The sequence below is a fragment of the Mustela erminea genome, chromosome 1 (genome assembly GCF_009829155.1).
Source record: "Mustela erminea isolate mMusErm1 chromosome 1, mMusErm1.Pri, whole genome shotgun sequence".
NCBI classification, from domain to species: Eukaryota; Metazoa; Chordata; class Mammalia; order Carnivora; family Mustelidae; genus Mustela; species Mustela erminea.
The window spans coordinates 147,905,176-147,930,841 of record NC_045614.1 but is presented as its reverse complement, the minus strand read 5'-3'; the positions used below and the strand labels follow the sequence as shown (position 1 = coordinate 147,930,841).

The window sequence follows — 25,666 nt, the reverse complement described above, 5'->3', positions numbered from 1 at the left end:
ACATCTTTCTAAGTGGATAGAAATTTGGGTAGTATTTATATGACTCTAAATTAGAGTCCAAATGGCTACATGTTGCTTTGCTTAAAAAAGTCTGTTTCCTCATTTTGGAAAGGGAAAAACTATAATCATTCTTAAAAAGAAATTCTAAAAATTTCTTCTTGTGTGGGCTTTGGAATGAATAGATAACTAGATGTAGTTCTCTAGAGGACTCCAAAAACGTTAAAGCAGAAGGTCTTAATTAATTGAGTTGACTATATGCCCTGACTTCTGCATTTGCCTCATGTGTTAAGGTTTTATTTCTTTGTTTTTGTTTGCTTGTTTTTAAGTCACAGAATTGTGCATTTTTCAGAGCCTTACATCCCTTTCTTGACTGAACTCACTGTAAATAGATAAAGTTCCTGCTCTGTATCACTGTTTTTGCTAACTGAGAAGTCTCTTTATATGCTTATTTAAATCTCCGGTGTGCATATGTGTTTACAGCATACTTTGGTTTGTAAATATTGACTTCCTTTTGGAAATATTAGTTCCTTACCACTAGAACAAATTGATTTCATCTATCTCCCTCCTCATCTTTAAGCATATTACTTATCCAACTTTCAGCTTTTCTGATATAAAGTAAAAATGTCTCACTACAATAAGATTAATAAACAAAGTCAAAAGTCTGCTTATGGAAAAATATTTTAGATATCCAGTCCCTTTGATTAGTAACCAGCCTTAGTACCAGCAAAACTTCAAAGTGTTCTCTAAACATTGAATTTTCATCAGTGATGCGGCAAGCCTTAGTTCTCATCTTTCATGTTTACCCATGCAATAACTTCAAAAGTACTAAAAAGAAGAATGACAACCTCTCAAAGCAACCCTGTGCTCGGCCCAGTAATCTTGTCATTAGCTATCATGCATATACAACGAGATAATTGCTTCATTACATTATGCTTTAATAAATACAATAATTAACATTTGTTACAAAAAAAAAGCAAATATGCAAACCATTTAGAAATGAAATCCAGAGCCCAAGGGATTTCTAGAAGAAAATGAAAAAGAGTTAGACAGCGTCAAATATAGACATCTTCAAAGGGAAAGAGATCATTTAAAGTTTACTTACTGAAATACGTTCTTGCATATTTTATTGTTTTTGTCATCTTGCTTGTTATAATCCAGCCAGTGAATGTTCAAAGAACATAAAATCCTACAAATAAATAAAGTGGATATGAGTACATTTACAGAAAGGCAACAGTTAAGACCTGGAGTCTCACATGTAAGCTTTGATTATATAAAGCAATTATGTTTCCCAGAGGTGTTGCAGCAACATGGGATTTAGCAGTAGGAGGAAAATAAAACAGTTTTAAGCTCAATGATCCTTTCTAGTTTTCAGAATACAAGCTACTTGGAAGTCTTATCTGAATCAGCAGGGTATCATCAGCCAAAATCTTGGGGGATCAAGACAGTGCAGGCTTTGCAGGGCATTGTGTCAGTGCAGGACGTTGCAACAGACACTGACTCTTGAGCAAGTATTACATACATCATCAAGGACTATGTGGTTAGTAACTAGGTAGTCATCTCAGAAGTACTGAAAACTGTAACAGGAGGATTTTGAGAAGGGGTACTTAGAGCTATGGGTTGTGGAATGGTAGCATCAAATGAGAGGAGACCAAACATTAGGTTAGTACTTGTGAATCTTGCTGTTTGGATCAGTGAATATTCTCCCATCAGCACTTTTCCAAAGGTCTCTCTGTCAGCACAAGGTAACAAAATGGGGACAGCATTTAAAAATTAAAAATATAATTCTTCCTATCAAATTATATGTAGAAGTAAGTAATTTATCTTGGAAATACATGAAAGAAATTGTTTTAAAAGCTATATTGCACCCCACCCCCCAAAAAAAGAGGAAAAAAGAAATGTCTGGGAACATTCAGTATTCTCAGTAAGTCTACTTCTCTTTGAGACAATGGAGTTAAAAATTTATTTTTTTGATGACTGGGCTGTTATCTGAATCAGAGCTTCTCCAATTTATAATAGCAAATTGTTAATAATACATTTTTACTGTCAGCCTGTTAGATAATATAAGTGGGTAGGGCAGATTAAAGATGATCTGTTTTTTAAATATAAACATTAAGTGCATAGCTTAATCAGAAAGGCCAAATTAAGGTGTTGGAAAAAGAGCCATGTGTGTGTGTGTGTGTGTGTGTGTTGTGTGTGTGTGTGTGTGTGTGTGTGTGTGTGTGTGTGTCTGTGTTTGTCTGTGTGCATGCATGTTTGGAGGGATTGGTGTTGCAGTGCTGAATGATCAAAAATGGGAAAGGTGAGCAGGAAATGGAAAATTAAAAGCCCTGTCACCTGGATATAGAGGAGAATAGGAATGGAAGAAATATTAGGTCACAGGCAAGACTGACTGGAACTGGTTAGATTTATAGATGCAAATGGGAATTGAGGGTAAGTGACTACTTAGTAAGTATAAAAACCTAGCACTACACATATACGAATTCTACCTTCTACCAGTGATAGGGAACCAATAAGTTTAATTTCTGGGAAAATATATATTCTGTATTAAACTCTAAGTATCTATCAGCAATGTCACTAGGGAATTACTTTTAGTTAATGTATTTCCCAAGTGTCTTTAGAAAAAGCTGAGTAGATAGAGCCATTTTTTCCTCCACAACAGCACACATTAACATAATCTTAAGATTTAGGAACCTAAAATGCTGAAGAACAACAAAATATGAGAGAAAGAATGTAGGTTTATTTTAAAATTCCATGACTTTTTGCAGAGCATTGACAATGATATACAATGAGGGAGATATTAGAGGAAAAATGATGAACAGGAGATGGCCAAGCATTTGGCACAGGTATCACTTGAATTCTGTTCTTCTGTCACTAATCTCCACACCAAGAAGAAAATACTTTTAATGGAGTTTTAAGTTAGAAAAAAAGGGACAAAGACATGATATATTTGTAATAATGGAAGCTGATACATATTAACTCACCCCACTGAATCCATGTGTCCATGTTTATATTGGAAGGGCAAGACAGCTGTTCTTTTCACATTCTGAATGTCACTTAATTCATTGTTAAACAATGAAATGGTCCTGAACTTTACCCAGGATAAATAATGTGCTATTTACATATTTTTCAGTGAAAGTGAAAATGAGTGAAAAATATCAATTGGAATTGAAAGAGAAGGGTAACTAAGGTTTTGAAGAAACGATGAGTAGGATGTAGCAGGGCACTAGTTCTTGAGGGAGAGGGTGTATGAGGGCCAGTGGAGAAGGGCTGCCTATTAGAAATGCCTAAATTCTGACTTCTGAAGACTTGGTCCCAAACTAGCCTTCTATGCATAATCCTCCTTGGGGGTAAAAGTGATGCTGTGTAAAATGAGATTGGCTCCATACTGATTAACAAGAAAAGGGAAATAAATCACTCATACTCTTTAAGACCATACTTACAAAGAGAAAACAAGCACCTATCATCGCTGCTTTGACTGTTACATCTAGATCTGCAGGAACATGAATTCCGAAGTTGTCAGCATTGGTGAAGACATCATTTACAAAACCTGACCAGTATTTCGAAATCTTCCCAATTGTAAGCTTTTCATTAATGGTCTTCACCTTTGAAAAGAACATAAGAGATGTTAAATCTAAGAGTGAAACAAATGGTTTTAAGTATGTTTGTTTCAAGAGAGAGATGAATTATTTTATTTATCATCAGTGGCAATTCCATGTCATTCATTCCTTTATAGAAGCCTAAGTTTGTAGACTTAACTTTATAGTTCACTCTTCAGGAATATTGCTTTTCTGACAGTTGTCTAATTCATCCTAATTCCTTTTTTTTTTCTTTTTGTATGCAGATTGAGAATATAGTAGCTATAAATAATCAAGGCCAGGCTACCACAAGATGGCAGCAGGTACATAGACTCAATTACATGGTCTAACCTTGAAGGTAATTCCATTACCCGAGGTCCAGATTTCAAACCTGAATTCTTCAATTATAAAAAAAAAAAAAGAAAATATTTTTGATAAAGATTTTAGATAAGATTTTTAGAAGAAACTTCTAGGTATAATTTGTAAACTTTAAAAAAAAATATTTTGTTTATTTAGTTGACAGAGAGAGAGAGATCACAAGTAGGCAGAGAGGCAGGGAGGAAGCAGGCTCCCTGCTGAGCAGAGAGCCAGACGCGTGGCTCCATTCCAGGACCCTGAGATCATGACCTGAGCTGAAGGCAGAGGCCTTAACCCACTGAGCCACCCAGGCACCCCTAATTTGTAAACTTTTAAATTTTTCTTGCTAAGATCTTATAACTATTAACATACTTAAATATTATCAGCCATTGCTTAATCTCATTTTTATATTATACTAAATATTTACCAGGTCATTTCTTTATTACTAACTCCAAGTCCTATTTTTCACTAAAAAAGAAAAATCCTCTGGGCAAATATATCACACAGGAAATGCAGTTTGACATAAAAAATCTATAGTCCTTCTCAGCTAGAAGGCATCTACAATTAAACTTTATCAACTATTTTGCTTGCTCTGATTCTCGTGCAAAGGCTGAAAGTGATTCAGTATAAACTTTCACTTTCAGTATGGTGAGAGAAGATAGAAAATAGAGAAAGTTACTTAGGACATTCATTACTACATTTACTAAAACTTTTTAAAATTTTTTTAAAAAACATTTTATTTATTTATGAGCAAGAGAGGATGAGAGTGAGGGATAACACAAGCATTGGGAGGGGCAGAGGGAGAAAGAGAAGCAGATTCTCCACTGAGCAGGCAGCCTGACCTGGGCTCAGGCTCAATGTGGGGCTTGATCCCAGGACACTGGGATCAGGACCTGAGCAGAAAGCAGATGCTTAACTGACTGAGCCACCCATGCGTCCCAATACTAAAATTTTCAAGTCATAATCATAGGGCATATTTTTATCCTTTAGTTTTTTTTTTTGTTTTTGTTTGTTTGTTTGTTTTTTAATTTGAGAGAGAGAGAGAGAGAGCACGGAGAGGGAAAGAGAAAGGGACAAGGAGACTGCCCACTGAATGAGGAGGTTATCCTTAGTCTTAGGAAAGTCATGCTAAGTCCTTTTAGAGTGGAGTGGAGTTAGAACAGCTCACTTTGCAGAATTTACATCATATTCTGGGTGAACAGTGTTCCCTGAAGTCCCTCAAACTGAACGAACATCCTAGGTGGGATATACATGAATATGTAAAGAAAGAAGGAATGAATAGCAAATATACCCTTTAAATTCAATCTGTTTTGCCTAAAATGTATTTCTAGGAAAAGCAGTTAAGATAGCTCATATTCTTACAACCAAATTTGAAACTTCCTATTTTTTTTAACATTGCGTTTACACAAATACGTTTATGTAAGCGTAGATTATTTAACAAAATGAAGCTAGCAGGTCTTCTGGCCATAGCTTCTAAATTAGTGATATTTTAGTGGAATGTGATTTTTAGATGAGATCTGAACTGGGATATGTAACTACCAGAGCTACAGGAAAGAAGATATAATTTACGGTGATTCTAAACTATATGTATTTGCTTTGTACCATGGGTGCTGTAATACCACACACATCAAAAAGTTTTAGCATGTTTTTTAAAAAAAATTCTTAATATCTCTCAAATTATGAGTTATTATTGGCATGTAGAATATGGAATTATTACATTATTTCAAAAGTATATTGTCTTCTAAATTTATTTCAGAGATATTTCAGGATTTGAATATCTTAAAATTGAATTATGTGGCAAAAAATCAGGACCTAATTGAAAACATCCTTCATTCTGTCATCCATACCTCAAAATCCACATCGCCAAAACAGCCACATGGTGCACAAGGACCAATAATCTTCAAAATATCTTCTTTGTTTGCATTTTGGATTGTGAATTTAGGCAGAAAGGGGTCCCACTTCTGTGCAACATAACCAACTATAGTACCAGGAGGGGCTTGGATTTCTAACTGTAAGAAGAGATAATAATAAAATAAGATTTTTCTAGGGTTATTGTATTTTAATTTTAAAATGTCAATTTACTTCTAAAACAGTAACTTTTATACAATTATTTTTGTATTCTACAAACTATTCTGAATATCTGCTATAAGGAAACACAGCAGTGGATTTTTTTTCCATTATTTTATAGAAACAAAGAAATTCACTCTCTAGATATGCTTGGCATTATTCGCTGAAGGTCCATGTCTTTAATCTTTCTTCCTTGAAGAGAACCTATCCCAGAATTGTCTTCTGACCCTGGACACTGGCTTCTTTGCCATTTTTGTTCTGAGTGTGGCAGTTGGTCAGGCACTGAAGCTGTTTCCCATGAGGTATTTCCAATCTACTCCCTCTCCTGTGTTGCCACAACACACATCTATTTTTATCCCTCACTTACCAATTATTAGCTATTCATGATTGTTTTCCCTTCAGGCTGTCAACTTCAAGCTTCTCTGTGTTCAATTAAAAACAAATGCTTCTTGTGAAGGTACCGTTTTACATACCAGTTTGATTTCTATTTCACTTCTTCCAAAGCGTTACAGACTAACAATTGCATTTTCAAGCTTTACTTTATTATTTTACCCCATTACCTTCATTTCCTTAATTTCTTTATTTTTCATTATATTGTACTTCAACATATTTATGTAGTCAAATCAAGTCCATTGTGAAATAAACTAGAGAGAGGTGGGTAAAAATAATGAAAATTGTTTGCTTTTAAATCAAACCAACTCTTATAATATGTTTACCTTTTGTCTTTTTTTAATTTATTAAGTTCATAGTCTTATGTGTATGCATTTAGTGTTCTTGGATCACCAGAGGTGGTTTCAATGAGAGTGCTTAGAATTATGTAGATCTGACTGGTTAAATCACTAAGTTGTACAGCTGATGGTAATGTAACATTGTGTGTCAATTATACTTAAATTAAAAAAAAAAACATTGAAAAGAAAGAATTATATAGATTTGTTCTGGGGTCATTTTTAAAACAACTGGTTTGATTTTGACCACATTTTTAAAAATTATTAATGGGTATCAAGGTACACCTTTTCATTTATGTGACATTGGACTACTATAAAATAAAACATCAATTATCAGAAACTTTCAAACAGATATATTATACTGACCATACCATCTTAGAGCATATTAAATCTTAAATATCCTCAGTAGGAGGATGAAGATTTGGACTCCATGTATGACTACCTTCTCCATTTTATCACTTAACCAGGCAACTGCCTATAAATAGTTGGAGAATTAGTTTCAATATGTATTGCAAGAAACTTCCTCAGTTCACCCCCATTCATATTAATATTTATTTCTCATCATGCCAAGTAGAGTACTTAAACATAGGTCTTCAATAGAAAAACTGTTTATTTTTCCTTTTTTTTTTTTTTTTTTTTTTTTTTTAGAAACTGGGCTTTGAGTAAGGACAGTGGATCAAGCCCCATTCATAATATTTCATGGATGTGTAAGTTACTTCCAATGTCTAAGCCCCAGTTTTCTCAGTTGCTAAATGTGGAGAGTAAAACGTATTCTTTCTAGCTGATACAGATGTTATGATATCAAAGAGAATAAGGTAAGTGAATGTTCCATATTGACTTAACTGCATTATGTCAATGAAAGTTATTATTGTAGATCTATTAGATAATGATGAAAATCTATTATATATTAAAATAATTAAATGATTCCCTTCAGAACAATAACATACTCTTTGTTCCCAATTGAAGTTTGTCATAAATGGCTGAATGGGATAGGAGATTCTGTATGAAAAGTAATACCTAACCAAGAGAACACCTTGGAAGGGTTTGGTATTACTCAGCCCTTTCTGAACTTTGCTACAGTCAGAGAATGCAAAGGGTAGATTTGCTTAAGGGTGGATCTCATAGATGTTAAAATTATGTGCCTAATAGATTCAAAAGGATGTGTTCTATTTATGTGACACATTAGCTGTCTTTTCCCATTCACCAGAAGCCACTAGAGTTTTTGGTTGGAAACAAAACAAAACAAAACAAGACAAAAACAAGCTAGTGAATCACCAAATCCTTCAGCTATTCTGCTCTTAAAGGAGCAACCTACTAAATCAAACAGTCCCAAGGTGAATTGCCTCATGGCCCCAGATGGATGTCATTTATTAAATAATTGTTAATCTTTTCAAACATATAAAAATAAAAGTACACGTCCAGCCCATGACTAACCTCTTGCAGGTAGCAAGGGCACCAGCAGCTGTTACACCTCAGAGGCCTGTGTACTGTAATCACCTCCCGACCTGAGTTATCCGTGATCTTTAGACTGCAAGATCGCAGCGTGGAACAGAAGGTACGATTAAAGCAGATGCTTTCCTCCACTGCAAAGTAAATTCTTTGTCCCAGGCTGTTTTTAATCTCATATTTGTTGGAAGTCTCAGTGCCAAGTATCACTAAGGGAGGAAAAAATAATTCATCAAAACAATGCTATTGCCTAGTATCATATCTTTTTTTTTTTTTTTTTAGTATCATATCTTTAAATAAGTAAAGAAAAGAAAACGGAGTCACTGACTAATTATTAACTGTATGGTATCTTCTCCACGCAAATCTATTTCCATGCTCTAAAATTTGAGGGCTTAGCTCGGAAATCAAAGTTTTGCAATGATTAAATTTTGATTCCAGATATATGACCTACTTGGAACACATAGTGCCGTTTTTCAACTGAAGAAGCAAGTCTGAAAAGAATTGAATCCTAAAATGATCCTTCTATCATTGCTGTGGAATTTACTGGGACAACTCACAGCATAGTAATGGTTTTGTTTTAGGATCTATTTGGCTGTATATCTACAGCTGTGTGCCATCCTGCCATCTGCTTATTACAATTTTGACATATTTTAGATATGTATAGAATATTAAGAATAAAAAATACTCAAGCAATCTGTATTCAGTTAGTCATCATTGTAAATCTGTGTATTGTTAAATAACAAGCCATTTGATGAATTACTGATTCAGTGATAAAACATTGGATTTTGTTCGATGGGTTTCTGTTATTTATTTTTGGTTTTGTTTCAAGTTTTTATTTAAATTCTAGTTAGCTAACATGCAGTGTAATATTAGTTCCAGGAGTAGAATGGGTTTTTGTTATTTAGTTTCAAGCTTGATTTCCATTTCTGAAATTACTAAAAAAATAAATTATTAACAAGCATGGAAATGATCAAACATCTTTTATTATTTTAAAATAAAAATAATGTTAGATCCCTGATAACAATATTACTAAAGACTTGGAGAGTTTTATGCTTTTATGTTTATCTGTATCAGACTAACAATTTGCTTTCCAATATTTATTTTAAAAAGTAGACCTACTGATCTTTTTAATTTAATTTTATCAACATTTAACTTAATTGTTTATGGTATATTTAAATGTAACAAAATTTCTGAAGCCTAAAATATTTTTAACAGTTTTAATAAGTATAGAATATAACATACTTACTTCCAAGAAGCTCCACCTGCTGGTGTATAATTATCAGGTCTAACTGTAGAGAATGACATAAAGGAAATAAAAAGCATTACATCACACTTTGAAAACCTTTGGAGATATTACTATCAACCTATTTATCACATGAAATTCTGTAATTTTCATATTCTCTACTAGGAAGTGGTTGAAAACAGCTCACATTTTATAATGAAAACGGTATCTTTTGTATTCAAGTAAAAATAAAAAAATTACAAGAGTTTTGAAAATTCCAAGGCAGAATTGCCCAGAATAAGAATAAGAACTGTGGTTAACTCTGTGTTCTTTCTGTGATAAAGGGATAAAAGAGTAACTGTTATAAATAATACTTGAAGATTTTTAAGCAGTCTCTAAATAATAATGCCTAAAAGTTTTTTAACCTCATTTTTTTAAACTCATTTTTTAAAGCAATGGTCTGAATGTCTGGCCTCCCCTCTCCATCCTGCCTAAATCCTCTTTCACTCTCAACTCATTCCTCACAGAAATAAAATGTCTTTGTTAAAGCTGAGAGAGATCCTTCTATAAATTGTTCTCACTCATACCTTCCTCTGGATGAGAAAAAAAACAACCACAAGAAATCCTATTGATGCCTACAAAATATCCATTTAAGCAGAATAAGTCTTGCCACTAACAGCTGACATAATAAATTCTGCTTTATGTAATTAAAAATGAAGTTAGCTTACAGAGATAAAGTAACCATAGATAGTTAAAAAATAACTATATTTAAAAGTATACAATGCAAATATTTAAAGGAAATACTAAAATATGTTCTTGGAATGAATTTTATTTTTCGCTAAGGTAGATTCATGAACCATGAAGACCATTGTCTTCTCCAACACTTCATGTTCTATTTTGCCTCTGAATTTTACTTTATTCTCCCTTAACATTAATAAATTCCCTGGTAACCATTTAACTGAAATGTCATTAGTAATATTTGGTATTGATTGGGCATCAGAAACCCAGAAAATCTGAAGTTACATTACTTCCTATATTCTCCTTGAATATCCTGAGGTGTAGGTAAAACTAATGCCTCATCCTCTATTTAAATCTTATTATTCCTAAGTGAGCTCATGTAGCCTTTTTTTTTTTAAGTTTCACAAAAAATATTTTCCATAAATAATTTATGATTTAAGAGGTTCTAAAACCTATTTTAACAATAATGGCAATTTTTGAATATTAGAATCAATATTTTGTAGTGTATTATTATTAGTTCTGTTCTCTTGAGGCAAATGGAGAGTTGAGAGAAGAGAAAAATTCAAAAAGGATATCCACGATTATTTAGCGGTGGGTCCATTAGAGGTAACTTAGGTATGGAGAAGAACTATGGGGGCAAGACTGATGTTTGAATCCAAGAACTTTAACGTTAGTGGCATTGATCGAGTTTTAGTCTTGAAATTTAGAGACTATCAATTAAGATCCACTGCACATTGGAAAGGAAAGTCATACCCCTCTGCTTTTTAATAATAGTAGCTGTTTATTTAGTGGCTACCAGGAGGTAGTCACTGTGATAGGTATTTTGACATAGTGTTTGATTTAATCCTCATAAAAACTCAGAGAGGTAGACATCATTACATTTTATCCATGAAGAAACAATCCCAGAGGGAGTAAGTAGTTGGCCCAGGATCGTAGAGCTTGTAAAATTGTTGGGCAGGGATTTAGACACAGATCTTACTACCTGCCACCCATTTTTTTTTTTTAAAGATTTTATTTATTTATTTGACAGAGAGAGATGACAAGCAGGCAGAGAGGCAGGCACAGAGAGAGGAGGAAGCAGGCTCCCTGCTGAGCAGAGAGCCCGATGCGGGGCTCGATCCCAGGACCCTGAGATCATGACCTGAGCCGAAGGCAGCGGCTTAACCCACTGAGCCACCCAGGTGCCCCCTTGCCACCCATTTTGATGTGCTTTCTACTCTGTTGTTGTATTGGCATCACTAAACTAATCTTAGGAACTGGGATAAGCAATTCTTAAGTGATACTGTGGAACTTCTGAGTACCTTTTCTTCCTAGTTTGTCTACCCTTATACATGCCCCAATCTCTGTGATAATATTTGATTTGATCTATCTCTGTGAGCAAAGCCCCTGGATTTGAGGGTCTTGTTTTGTTCTTGTAGTTTCCTTCAAGTAGTCCTGGGCTCTTCTAAACTATGGTCCAAATGAGTCCTTTCCCTCCTTGGCTATTAAATAAGGGGCTAGGAATTGTTGGCAACTTTAGACAGACTGGATCATATATTCAAGTATCAGGGCAAGTAAAGCACTGAAGTATGAAAACCATAGATTGAAAATCTAATGAAAGCTTTGGATATATAGCTTAAGAATAAATTCTCATATATGATTTATCAGGTTTACAGGTAGCAGTGATTCCATTAAATATATGTACTTCAAAACAAATTGGATCTACACATGTGTCTTTGTAGAATTTAACTCACTACTCCTACCTCCAGGTAGGTGACTGAATTCTAATAATTATCATTTGACACTAATAGGATAAAATGATATTGACTTACGAGTATGTTAATCCAGAGAGAAATCTCTAGTTTATTCTTAGGTTTAGCTCTAAATGAATGGTATAAATATACACACACATACATACACAGATATACATTCATATATATACATGTACATATATTCATGTGTATATATGTATTTATGTTTATATACATACCTGAAGTTTTATTGTCAAATTGTTAATGGAAACAAGATTTTCATTAGTGATAGGATGGACTTGATTAAAGGAAAATAAATGAGTTTTTACATTTTAACTTTGATTTTTTTAATTTAGAAGGATTTTTTTCATATATTTTGTATATTTTCCTGTTTATTGAAGGATGTACTATTTTCAAATATTCATTATATATATATATATATATATATATATATATATATATATATATATATCTTACAGACTTGTGGTATAAAACATTTAAAATGCTCATTTATCCTGTTATAAGTACACTGCTTTAAAGTAAGCAAGTGTTCTTTTAGGATAAGGTGAATAAATTACCCTTCCCTTTGAAATAAACTATTCACCAATTTGTGGCCTATTTTTATTTCCTGAAAAAGATTACCAAAGGTATATGTCTGGAAAATTGACTTCATTTTAGAACTGAAGCCAGTGGGTTCATATCTCTATTTATGGAACGTAAAAAAAGAAATGTATTCATGTCAAGCATCTGGCTCCGGGTGTGTCATCATTCATGGATGGAAGAAGAATATGTGATGACCATATGTGATCATCAAACCTCAGCCCTCTGGCACTGGTATATCACTTTTATACTTGGCAAAACCTTGTCTGACAACATTCCCAAACAGCTTGCAGCAGTTAATCAACTCTAGTCAGCTATTACAGCTGATCCTTTCTGCAGATGGAAGATGGTAGGTTAGCTTTTCCAGCTCTTTTACATATCTCCCTGAGCTCTCCAGTCTCTGAAGTACATTTGTCTGCCAGTGGGTTTCTGGAGAAGGCATCTGCAATTATAAACATTTTCCCAGGAACATATGCTGCTTGCAGCTTAAACCCTATCAGGCATAACAGAAATCTCTTGTACCTTAAGGGAATTAACACAGAGATTTGATTTTGATAAAGGAGATAGACTTTATAGTTTGAAAAAATGCCAAAGAAACTGAAAATAGCAGCAGATGTGCTGACATCTCAATATTAGCGTATTTCTAATCTTTTGCAGGATAAAATACAAAAGCAACATATATATATATATGTGTGTGTATATATATATATGGCTCTTTATGTGCCACATAATTCAGACGATGGTATTTCTTGATTGATTTATTATAAGGATTGAATCACTGCTCACCCTCCAATGACTATATATAATACTAATATAATCTTTTAAGCAAATCAGCCTGGAGATGAAACAGTATCAAAGACAATGATGTTAACTTGGTAATTTGCTTTCCCTTGCCTTTATAGCTACCTTTTGAGATTCAGTTGAAGACGCTGAGTTCTCAGATCATTACTGATGTCTCTCCTGTGTACTTAGATCCTTAACAACCTCTCTCTCCTCTATGCACCTGCACACATTATGATGGTGTGTTTATCTGGCTTTAGTACATAGCCTTGCCCTTTTTGTCAACATTTTTTGCAAGCCGATTAGGTTGCAGAATGTTTAGGTGAGAGAGCCTAGGTTTTATGCTTTTTATATGTCTTGATGATAGCAAGTACTCAATAAATATTCTTTAATTAAATAGCTGTAGGTGACTAGATGTGTCAGACAATTCCTTGAGGATACATTTGCTTATACCTTGAGCAATGAGCAGAAGGAGGATAAATGTGCTAAACAGCTCCATCAAAAATGTTTAGTGTCATCACTCTGCCAAATAAATAAGGATAATAGAAGTAGGAATAAAAAAGAATACATTTGTTTCTAAATAATAGAGATAATTTCTTTCATAATTTCATAATTTATACTGCTTTTCTCATTTTGGTAAGTGATTCGTTGAAGTTCTTCAGCTGTGGTTGAAAAGCAAGAAACCAAGTCTGTATTCATTTTAAGGGGTGAACGTGTGTAGAAATAAAGAGATAAAAACACCTGGCTTAAATATTCTAGACCAGGAGGGAGACTGCCTGGCGCAGGGAGAGCTGGCTGCCACACTTGGTTCCCTGGGTTGGGAAGTGAGACCTGAAAATTGTGGTCAGGGTCTGGAGCTCCAGGAAGAAAGCCAGGCAAACCTCTACTTCTTTGGTTCTGCGCATCTGCAAAAGAATGAAAATCTCAGCCCATATTTAAACTCAGGCCATTTCATTGAGGTTTTTCTCATAGTATTTGTTACTTCTGAATTCAGAGGGTCGATAATCTCCTGAGTTTTCCCTACTCACGGTTGCCTTCACTTAACCCCTAAGCCAGAGAAAAAAGGAATGCGGAAGACAGCTGATAGAAGTTGTATGAAAATATTGGATAATTCAGGCAAAATAAATGATTCCACAAAAATATATTTTTAAAAGCAAGTTAAACTGTTCAAAGAGCTGAAAAATTATAAACTCCAAAAGGAAAATAAATGATAAAAAGAACTAGATATTCTCTACTCATAAAAAGATAAACATAGATAACAGTTTTGAACCATAATGACCAGTTTCAAGGCATATTCTCCCTTCTTCAGATACTATGAGGGTACCTTGTAATTGCTGAGAATATTTTGTCTCTTTTTATCAATCCAACTGCTGTGTCTAGGTTTAATTCAGTGGTCCTTACTCTTTAGGCTCTACCACAACCACCTGGAAAGCTTGTTAAAAGACAGATTCCTGGGCCCCACTCCAGAGTTTCTGATTCAGGAGTTGGCAGGAGTGAGGCTTCAGAATTTGCATGTCTCTTAAGTTCCCAGATGAGCTAATGCTGCTTCTCTGACCGTATTCTTTGAGAACTAATGGATTAATTCTACATACTAGGAGAACATTCAAACTAATTTATGAGCTTAAGGACAGTATAATATCTAAGGAAACTTTGATTTCCCAGTATTTTGTATAAAAACATCCAAACACTTTTGACAGTGTGAATCCTTTCGTAGCTTACTTAATATTACAAACAAGAAAATATTTACAGAATTCTAAAATGTTTGGTTTTGATTTTTAAATCACCTGTTTTCTATATTATTGCCAGGTAAAAATGTTCTAATTCCACTTATCTGCTAGATTAAAATATAGATATTTGCTATTTATCCTGCATTAGTCCGGAAACTGTAGAATTATGCATAAGATGTAATAATGTGTAGAAAAATCTTCTTTTTTTTTTTTAAATCATAAATTACTGCCTTTCTACTATCACTTTTCTTTTTTCTTTTTGCATGATTGCCTTTTAGATTTCTCCCTCATTAGACACTATTTTTTTCAAAGACTATCAGAGTTTTTATTCCTCATCTTTATTAATCCATAAATTATTGGAGTTCTCACAGTTGCATTCATTTAGTTTGATAATACTATGCTGTCTTAGATTGAGTGTAGGTATGGGTCAAGATCTGTGATAGATATTTTCAAATATTAGAGGGACCATTATGAAAACAATTCACACTATTCTAAAGACATATGAATGGGAAGGACAAGAAAAAGGGTCTGCTATAAGGAGAAGTTTATAACAGCTGCACAGAGATTTGAGTAAGTACGCTCATTGTACTTATACTAAAGATGGAGTGACATCTATATAATTCACAGTAGATTAGAATGGTTTATCTCTCCCGAATTCATGTTAGTTGTGTGTATGTGGGGGTGTATTTTCCAGAATTTTTAAATCTCTAAAAAATAAATTTGAAGAAAGGACTGAGTTTCCTTTGGTGATAGTAAATTCCCCACTATTAAGAGAATTCAAGCATAGCTTGAATGAGTTCTTGGAGAGGAATAAAAAAACAAAAAAGCCAGAACAAACTGGTGAAGGAACATGGGCATCCAAGTAATGGTCCTTTGGACATTGACATAAACAATTTGCAGTAATAATCAACTCATTAAGTTTGTGTATACATGTAGTGTTAATGAGAAACAATTGCCAGGTGATTCATTTATTTATTCAACCTTCAGGTTGTAGGAGTGTATGAAGACAGGTGTTTAAGTTTTTATTGGTCTGTGACATTTAGAATTTGGACACGCTTTAGTGTTAGGACCATAGGGAAAAAAACTTATCATTTGGCCTCATTAAAATAGAGCGCCATATAGGGGCGCTTGGGTGGCTCAGTTGGTTAAGCTGCTGTATCTTCACTTTTGTATGTGCTATGATCTCAGGGTTTGGGATCAAACCCCACGGTGGGGCTCTGTGCTCAGGAGGGAGTTTGCTTCAGGACTCTCCCTCCCTCTGCCTCCCCACCCTTGTTCTCTCTCTCTAAAATAAATAAGTAAATCTATAACTAGATAACTAGTTATAAATAACTAGATAAATAAAATAGAATTCCACACCAATATTAGCAGTTTTCTTCTCCACAGGACCCATCCTGAACTTCTCAGATCTGGGCAGACAAAAAGCATAGGGGCTCAAGTACTCCTCCTCTTGGAGAAGTGGAGAAGTGCCCTGAATGGAACCTCCATCAGCAAACTGGGGAGGAAGACTGTGTAACACCATGTCTAATTTGGGAGAGGACCCAAACGGCAAGGTTAACTAGAAATAGTAACATGGAACAAACAATTCTTTCTTTAGCTTAGTGCCAAAAGCACTGTTGTCATTGACTTTCAGAGAAAAATAGAGGTCAATTTATGATCTAGAGAGAACCAGTTCATAATGATAAAATTTAAGATAGAAGTTCATCCTGGCTGTGAAGGTGTATGACTGTTGACCAAAAAGGGGACTTTATGAGATGCCAGAAATGTTCTATATTGTAATTTTATTGGTGGTTACACAAGCGCATCCTTGTTTTAAAAAATCATGAACTTAAGTTTGATGCTCTTTATGCAGTGGACTGTATGCATGTTATCCTTCAAATAAAAAAAGCACATACAGGGATCGATGTCGAATAATAGCTGGCAGAAGATCATTAGATTCTCTCTCATCAATTGTGTTGTTAGAAAGATTAGCAAATTACTTCAGTTCTATCTTGTAAGCTATTTCTGCTGTGACAAAATGCAGATTATTGAGTGTCTTGCAAGTGACTCTACATTCTGGATGCAGGTCTTTGGGTCCTTAGACCTCAAAGCAGGTCAAGAAGCAATGATGCCCTGGGGACCCAGGGCAGATCATGTCAAAAGTCTGACTGGAGTCTCGGCCGGAAACTCTTGTCACCATGGTGACATCACTTGCTTCCTTTTCTGAGATTTCAGTTCATATTGGAAAAGCTTTTAAAGATGGCTTCTGTTCAGTTTAGATCATCCTGGAAACTCCTGTCTCTCTCAAACTTAAAATTTGGGACCAACGTGTTCTTCAATTGTGTTTATTTATACTAAATCAAGGGACTTCAGACCACACAAGTGTTTCTTCACTTCTAATGGCTTCCAGTATTCAGACTGCTCTGGTTTAGTGGTGCTGATTCAACTGCCCACAAAATGTGTGAAATATCCAATGACTCTGAATTCTCTGGGAAATAATAATTGCCACTATCATTCATGAGCCAGAAGACTTTCATGATGTTATGAATAAGGTCCTGCAACATATTTGAAGAAAACTGTCTACCAAAATGTTTTAGGTAAATAATTGATGATAGTCTGATTAGCCCTCTCAAACCAGATTTCTGATTCAAACGGGAGCTTTGTTTTCATTTCCTTTAAATAGAATAGAGTCTCTAACAGATGTTTTGCCCACTTCATGTGTTAAATAATTTGAGTATGTTGCAGGAGTATTAGTTTTCCACCTGAAGTTTTGCCTCTAAGTTTAGTGGTGAGTTTTTATCATTACTGAACATCACTGTTTTTTTTTTTGGTAGATTAATCATATTTTGATCTTACTATGCTTTCCAGTCACAAGTTTCTTCAAAGACTCAGACCACCAGTTAAAGAAGGAACGCCTTTGAATTTCTATCTGGCTTTGAATTTCTATCTACTCTTTTAAAAATGTATAACTAGCTTATAAATATTTCACATACTCTGCAACTCTTTACCTTACAGGCTACGGTTGTTGCTCTAACTCTTATAAAGTGAAGAAGTGTTTCGGATTAAGTGTTGGTGTCAGTCTTAAATGAAAGAATAAGGCTTGTCAAGATTTTTTGTTGTTGTTGTTCACTTTCAAATATAAAAACGAGGCACGTGTATTAAAATTCATGATTTTTTTGTTTCATGTCTATAGTTTACAATTTGTTTCAGCTTTCTCCGTGATACTCAGGGACTGGTGTACATTAATGTTGAAGGAAAATGAAAAGATTACCTCCTTTGTTCCATATTAAATAGCATCCCAAAGTGTGTTTTGATAAAGGAAACAAATAAGCATATGTACTTCTTTGAAAGCTTCATTAATTTAGTGGTGGATTTTTTTTGGTGGACTCTATTATCCTATTTGCAATTAGGTTAAAAGGTTTCTGCCAATTATACTAATCATAATTCTTCATGCTAAAACTTTTTATTACAGGCTAGAGTTTAATGGTTTGTTTTGATAATGGAGTGAAACACATTATAATCTCATTTTTATAAATTTCACAAGTGTTTTTAGTGAGATTGAAACTTATTGCCATCAAAAACAACCCTATCTCTTGTCTTTTGAGAAGTTATTTAAAGTAAGACAGAACTAATGATATTTATGCAGTTTTAGAAATTTGAGGCAAAAATTCCCAGCTTCCTGTCCAACAAAGTCCCCAATTAATCTACTTACTTAGATTAGTTATTTTCTGTTTGCTTTTTTATGTATATATTATTTACTGTCAAAGAATTTTGGGAGATTTTTTTCATAATTCAGTAATATTTACTTCTAGTCCATTAAATTATTAGAATTTACCAACAACACATATTGAATTCTTTATAAGTGGCTATATCACAACAAGTGGTGAATTTAAAAATACCAAACTGTACTTTAACACTTTTTAACTTATGTGTGAAAAGTTTTCTTCAAATCCTTTTAAACTTGGAATACCAACCTGTCCTTGTGTTTGGTATTAAATACTGCCCTTCTAAATTCTGCTATGCAGCTTTTCTTATTAATTCACTAGATTTATATTCATGATAACTAAAACATTGTTTTTATCTTAACTTTTACCTTCAATCAGATAGTGTTTCTTTTTTAATTTAATGGAACATTTTCCTTGAAGTTAAAAATTCCAGTCTTCAAAATTGATAAATGACAGATTTCAAAGTGTCGACCTCACTGATTATAAAATCCCTACAACTGAGTACTTTCAGTCATAAATAAGGAAAAATTTATTAGCTAACTATATTTACTCTTACCTTTAGAGGCCATGAAGATGTTTGAGTCACTTCTTCAAAGGCAGCTGGGTTAAAAGAAAAGGCTTTTCTTGTTGCAGCAAGGAGAAAAAACACAGCATGCATAAAAACTTCAGAAGGTGTCTGTCTACTTCATGTCAGCTTACAAATAACAGAGGAAGTGAGTGCCTTACTGTATCCAGAGTGATGTATTTTACCACTTCGGACAACAGAGGGAGACGAAGCTATCAGCAAAGGTAAACGCTACTCAAATCATCATACTCTCAGGGTCTGAAGGAACGATATGAATATAATAAAAAGAGGAAAGGAAAATATGCAAAACTCATTTTAAGAGTCTTGTATTCATGTAGTTATTGTTTTTTTAATATTTCTTTGAATGAATATATATATATATATATATATATGCCCTTGCTTTCACTATTATATCAAAAATACTCTATTTTTCTAGTTTCTAGAAATCTCCTGGGCTAGAGTCTATGATACATTATTCCATCCTCTGTAAGTTTCTGACAGTTATAAACACAATATTTTATATTTTGAAAATTAACTTTGATATTATTTCTCTCTCAGGATTTCTTCACGTTCTCTCTCCCAAAAGCAAAGAAGCAAGAAGAGAATTATTCCTTATGATTTATATAATAAGTAAATCTATGATTTCATTTCTAATTGAATTTGTTAAGTCAGAGGCATCTGAAAATACAAACTTCAATAACCTCACAAAATTAATGGAATCATACCGGTGATATTTAACTACATTGTATACTGGGGGGGGAAAGAAAGCATTATCACCTTGACTCAACAGCTCATCTTCCTAAATGCAGGTGACCAGGTAGCCATAGAGATTTTGCTTCCAAGACAATTGCCCTGGATGGCATGATTTGCAAAGGTTGAACTTTCAAGATATGCTACATTATAAGTAACACTGTCTACTTCTAGAAATAGCTAAGTGACCTGATAAGCCATAGAGCATGAAAAATTGTAGTCAGCCTCACAGCTTGTTGATAGCCAAAAGTTTATGTTCTTATTGGCAAAGAGATATTTCTTTTTATTGTTGTGGCTGTTTTGAAGTATTTGGTGTTGAAGAATTGCCATTACCTGACTTGTCATTTTGCAGAAAAGGTGAATAAATATAATTATTTGTTAAAGATTTATTTATTTATTTGAGAGAGAGAGAAAAGAGAGAGAGAGAGAGAGAGTGCACACTGTCAAGCAGACTCCCAGCTGAGAGGGGCTAGGTCTCAAGACCCAGGGATCATGACCTGAGACAAAATCAAGAGTTGGAGGCTTAATTAACTGAGCCACCCAAGTGCCCCAATATGATTAGTATTTTCATTAAATTATATGTTTCCTAGATTTCTTACTATTTTTTATGGGCATTTGAAGAAATATTATTCCAAAGAAACTAAGTTGTTTTATCACTATCAATCTTGGTGTTTTAATTTATGGCCATAATGGACAAATTAAATTTGATTTTCCACAGAGCACCAATTTTGGAATGAGAATCTGAGTGAATTAAACATGTATTTTGGCCTGTACAGGCCAACCATCCGTGTATGTGGATATGGCCATATGACTGACTCCTGGAATCTTTCAGTATTTAACCTGCAAGGGAGAACTTCCAGGTCACTTAACCTGGTGTAGTGTAGGGACTGCCCATTTCTTTCTTCACTCTTTCTCTCTCTGTCCTCCCCAAAACAGCACAGACACTGTTTTTTCTTTCCAAAGGCCCAGCAGATACCAACCTGAGGTTTCCCCTTCCTTCCATTCCTTTCTGTTTCCCAGCCTTTCTCAAAGAGAGGCTCACAAATCGTCCTGATAGACCTCTGGAACATTCAAGTGTCCTACTGTCCAGTGCTCCTGTAGCCAGGTGGTGTTGCTCCAACTGGCTTTGGTTGGCTTCGGCTGGCTTCGGCTTCTCTCCTGCAGTCTTTGCTGCTGTCATTTCAATTCCAGCTGCATGGCGCCCTCAATCCCCCTCCCCATCTCCTGGCACCTGTTGCCTCCGCAGAAGCACATAGAACCCTCACACCCACCTCTCTGCTCTGTGTGCTCTGAAGCCCTGGACTATTTCAAGCAGCATCAATACCAGTTGCCCTTTGCTATCAGGCTGCAGCTTTCTGGTTTGTTGGTTTGATGCCACGAAATACAGCCAATACAAGGTGGGTGTGTCCAAAAGACATAACCCCGGGGCTTGAAGACCACACAATGGTATTCGTACAAAAAAGGAGACTTAAAAATGGGTATCAGAAAACGTAAGTCAATGGGCCTGCCCCTTCTTAGGACACAATCCTCTCCTGAGCCTTTGTTCTGCAGCTCTGCTGCTTGAACATTCTCCTTTTCTCAGGATGTTCTGCCCCACCTGTCCTTGTCCCTTCTAAAAGAAGGGCCTCTATACCCACCCCCAAATTCAGCTCCAGCCAAAAGGAAATGGAAAAATATACAATTATCCCCTACCCATGGCCTTTCTGCAGGACATATCAGAGATCTTCCCAAAGATCTGTTTATTCAATATTACATCCTTTTAAGTTTCCCCATTATTTATTTAATAGTTAGATACTTGACTCAAATTCTCATGTCTGAAGAGACTCACCAAAATACTGTCTCAGTAGAAAGGGAGAGACTACACATTATTTAAATCTATCTAGTGGCAGATAAGCTCCCCGTTATGACAAAAACAGGATTATGCTTCAGACAGCACCTGCTGGGGAAAGGATGGGGAATGGAGTAGCATATAAGCCTATAGGTCTGGGGCAGGACCAAGGACCAAGTACTGAGAATAATTAGCTTTAGGAATATTTCATGGTTATTTTTGTTTTACTATGAAATTATGTATTCCTAAAAATTAAATACATACACATATAAATATATATATATGTATGTACTTACATAATCAAATATATATATATACACATACATATGGAATGAGAGGGAATCTTTTTTTATTAAGTTATATAAATATTATTGAAATTCATTCCAAAACATATTTTATTCATTTGAAATTATGTTTTCTAAAATTCATTATAATACATGAAGTTACATTTGCTTTTAACCACTCCCTTTTAACATTTGGTTAAAAGCAAATGTAACTTCATTATTATAATGAATTTTAGAAAACATAATTTCAAGTGAATAAAATATGTTTTGGAATTAATTTCAGTAATATTTATATAAATTCATGTATTATATCATATATCATGTATTATAATTAATGTTATTTCTTTTTATGGATACTATGGATATATATTTTATTACATTTTATATTATTACATTTTTGGCCACTGTCCTTTTAATGGGAATTTTGATTATTTCCATGATATAAGACAATGGTTTTTATGCACATGTATGGCAGTCTTCTGAAAGTATATATCAAGAAGTGAAAATTCTGGCTTATGGAGTATGAAGATTCTAATTTTTACTAAGAATCATTACAGAATTTACCAAGAACTAAGCAAATACTAAGAAATTACTAAGTATCACTAAAGATCATTGGAGTACTGACCTCCAGTGAGCTTGTACCAATTTACATTCCCAACAGTAATTGGTAAGTGCTCCCATTTCCACATAGTCCTTCTAACACTGGTGTGGTTAGTAGAGGGGGGAATTAACCAGGGACTCCAAAATATTGATATATAAGAAGTCAACATCTAGAAGTCTGAACTACATTTTAACTAAGTAATGTGAACAGTTTTGTTGCATGTATTTGTATTTTCAGCTATTCCCATCATACCATATCATGTAAGAATAATTAATAACAAATTTTATGAATAACTGGCTAGAACAATAACATTACTAATGTAAACTTGGGGAATGTTCTTTTCTAGGTATGTGTACCTCCTACTTCTGTAGCCATTTATCCATACTTTGTGAATTTTCTATCAAAGTGCATTTCTTTACAAACTTATTCAAATCTGTCCTTTTGAGGCAATGCTTTATTCATTCATCCAATAAACATGTATTAACTTCTTACTATGTGCATAGCATTATAGAGTATACTCAGCTGTAATGATATGGCCTCCACTGGGGGATTGTGTATGCCAGTGGAGTATCACAATATAGGATTGCAATATTCTTTTTATTTTTTAAAACTAAGAGTAAGTTACAACCTCTTGAAAATAAAATGGTGTAACTTATCCTCTCTGAAAAGTGAAACTAACTGGAATCAATAATGCACCATTCAAAAGAGCAATTCCTTGTTTCATACACATCTAATTTTCCTTTCCTCTGTTCCTTTAAAAAGGGAAAATAATACCAGTAAGATATTTTTTCTTAAATAATGAAAGGATAGTAAACTGGATCATGCCTCTTAGCTGTTAATAAAAGGTGGATTTCTGGGTGCCTGAGTGGCTCAGTGGGTTAAGCTGCTGCCTTCCGCTCAGGTCATGATTTCAGAGTCCTGGGATCGAGCCCCGCATCGGGCTCTCAGCTCGGCAGGGAGTCTGCTTCCCTCTCTCTCTCTTTCTCTGCCTGCCTCTCTGCCTACTTGTGATCTATCCCTGTCAAATAAACAAATAAATCTTTAAAAATAAATAAATAAAAGGTGCATTTCTTACCCCTGCTCATTCTGCATATTTAAAAAGATATTGATCCAAAGGATTAGAAGAAAAGGAAAAGGATCCTGGATACAGAGAAGAATCGGTGAAACTAAGATAAAGCTGGTTCTGGAGCAGATCTAGAGGGGTCCGCGTTCACCGAGATGACATGGAAAAGACTCCTCATTTAGAGTCCTGTGCACAGACTCCATGGGACAGATGGCCCCCCATAATCAGAAGATGGTAAAGCCCAAGGCAGAAGCAAAGTTTAATTTGTGTATAAAAGTTCTTCCTAAATTTTCAGCCTTATTTATTTTCTTCAGTTGGAACTAAGTTAAGCGGAATGGAGTTCTTTGAAGTATCCTGCGTTTTTTGTGCTTTGTCTTCAGGCATTTGCCTGATCTCTTATGCATAATGCAAACTTTTAATAGTCCATAATGGTTTTTTCCTTTAAAGAGTCTTAAAGTAGGGGGAATTCTGACAGCTTCTTTCATTCCAGGGTATATTACTAGGAAAAGAGATTGAAATTACAAGCAGAAAACTTGTACAAATATATGGCATATCAACAACTACTTATTTAGATGTCCTTCAAGAGGTATGTTTATGCGTGTATCTGAGAGAGAGAGAGGAAGTTGAAGAGACAGAGCCAGAGAGAGACAGAAAGAGGGAGAGAGGGAGAGAGAGCGAGGGAAATTGAAGCTACAAAGTAGATGGAGGAGAATTAAAATGTTAAAAATCTTCAGAGACCTCAGTGTTCCCCACCAACAGCTACTTCGTCGTTTTGAAAATCTCTTGACTTCTGCCATTATTTTACATATACTTACCTTGTACCTTGCTCCTTGTGGTCACTTTGTCCTCCCAACATCTGCCTGCATGTCAGCCATCACCAAAATCCTGCACCAAAGCCTTCGGTCGCTGCAGCTGACAGCCCAGCAGTGCTCTGCATACAGCTGCCTCCCCTGACAGCAGCCATAACACGCACCGCAAGTGCGGCTGCAGTTCAGCGTCAGCTAGAGCACAGACGCTGGGTTCTGCAGCACATCTTCTCCTTCGCATTCCCAGCTGTGAAAATAAGCTCCAGCAAGCCTGGATCCCCCCCAAGAGCACTGTTCCCAAGAAACTGTGATAATGATTACAACAAATATCCATGAACCATATAGGCAAAGTCCATTAATTTATGCTCCATAGTGCGTGCTTAGTGTTTCCTCTGCTGCTCTGCATAGACTAAATCATCCAGAGAATGTTCCTGCATTTAAATGCATGCTTTGTGAAGTGGTGGCTGAAAGTGGGGTGCGTTCCACTGGACATGGAGAATGTTGCTTGGCTGAATGGGGGTGGAGGAGGAAGGCCTGTTTTTGTTAACTCGTGTCCTTTCTTTTTGTTGGTGGTGACTCATGCAGGGCCTGACCTGTTGTGGGCATTCGTGGAATGTTAACTCAGGAATGATGGAATCCAAGTCACCAAGTCTCTTGTCTGGACCATCTTTTTTCCGTTATTTTGTCTACAGGCAAATGTAGGAACTGTGAAGAGTGGATGAGAATTATGATCATGCTCCTGACTTCAAGTTGTGATTTGAATAAGATTTATATAAGTAAGCTATGGTGTTTGGGGCATGTCTAGAAATAACTCTGTGTTTGCCTAAGTGAAGTATATTTATGCTTTGCGTGATTTTGTTTTTTTCTTTTGAACTCTCCTTAGTCATGTTTTGCTCAGGTCACTAAGTAGATTCTACTGCAACAGAAATATATTTTGTCAATAGAAATGTATTTTGAGCCACGTATGTAATTTAAACTTTTCTAGAAGCTACATCAGAATTCACAAGCAGGGGAAGTTAATTTAAATAATATATTTTATTTAACCAGCTATTTCAAACATAAAATTTCAACATGTGGCATTCTCCAATTTCCAAGGGC

General features: G+C 34.9%; 1 protein-coding gene across 1 annotated transcript; it reads right to left on the bottom strand.

Annotated features, from left to right (window-relative positions):
• Positions 1-1,003: 1,003 nt before the first annotated feature.
• Positions 1,004-24,809, bottom strand: PLSCR5 (phospholipid scramblase family member 5). Its single transcript, XM_032343911.1, has 9 exons — positions 24,736-24,809; positions 24,578-24,618; positions 13,982-14,145; positions 9,417-9,459; positions 8,159-8,379; positions 5,780-5,941; positions 3,441-3,602; positions 1,103-1,186; positions 1,004-1,021 (listed from the first exon to the last, which is right to left on the bottom strand). Exons 1-8 carry the CDS (start codon positions 24,807-24,809, stop codon positions 1,148-1,150), a joined length of 906 nt encoding a protein of 301 aa, XP_032199802.1. The 3' UTR covers positions 1,004-1,021; positions 1,103-1,147.
• Between the last annotated feature and the right edge of the window lie 857 nt (positions 24,810-25,666).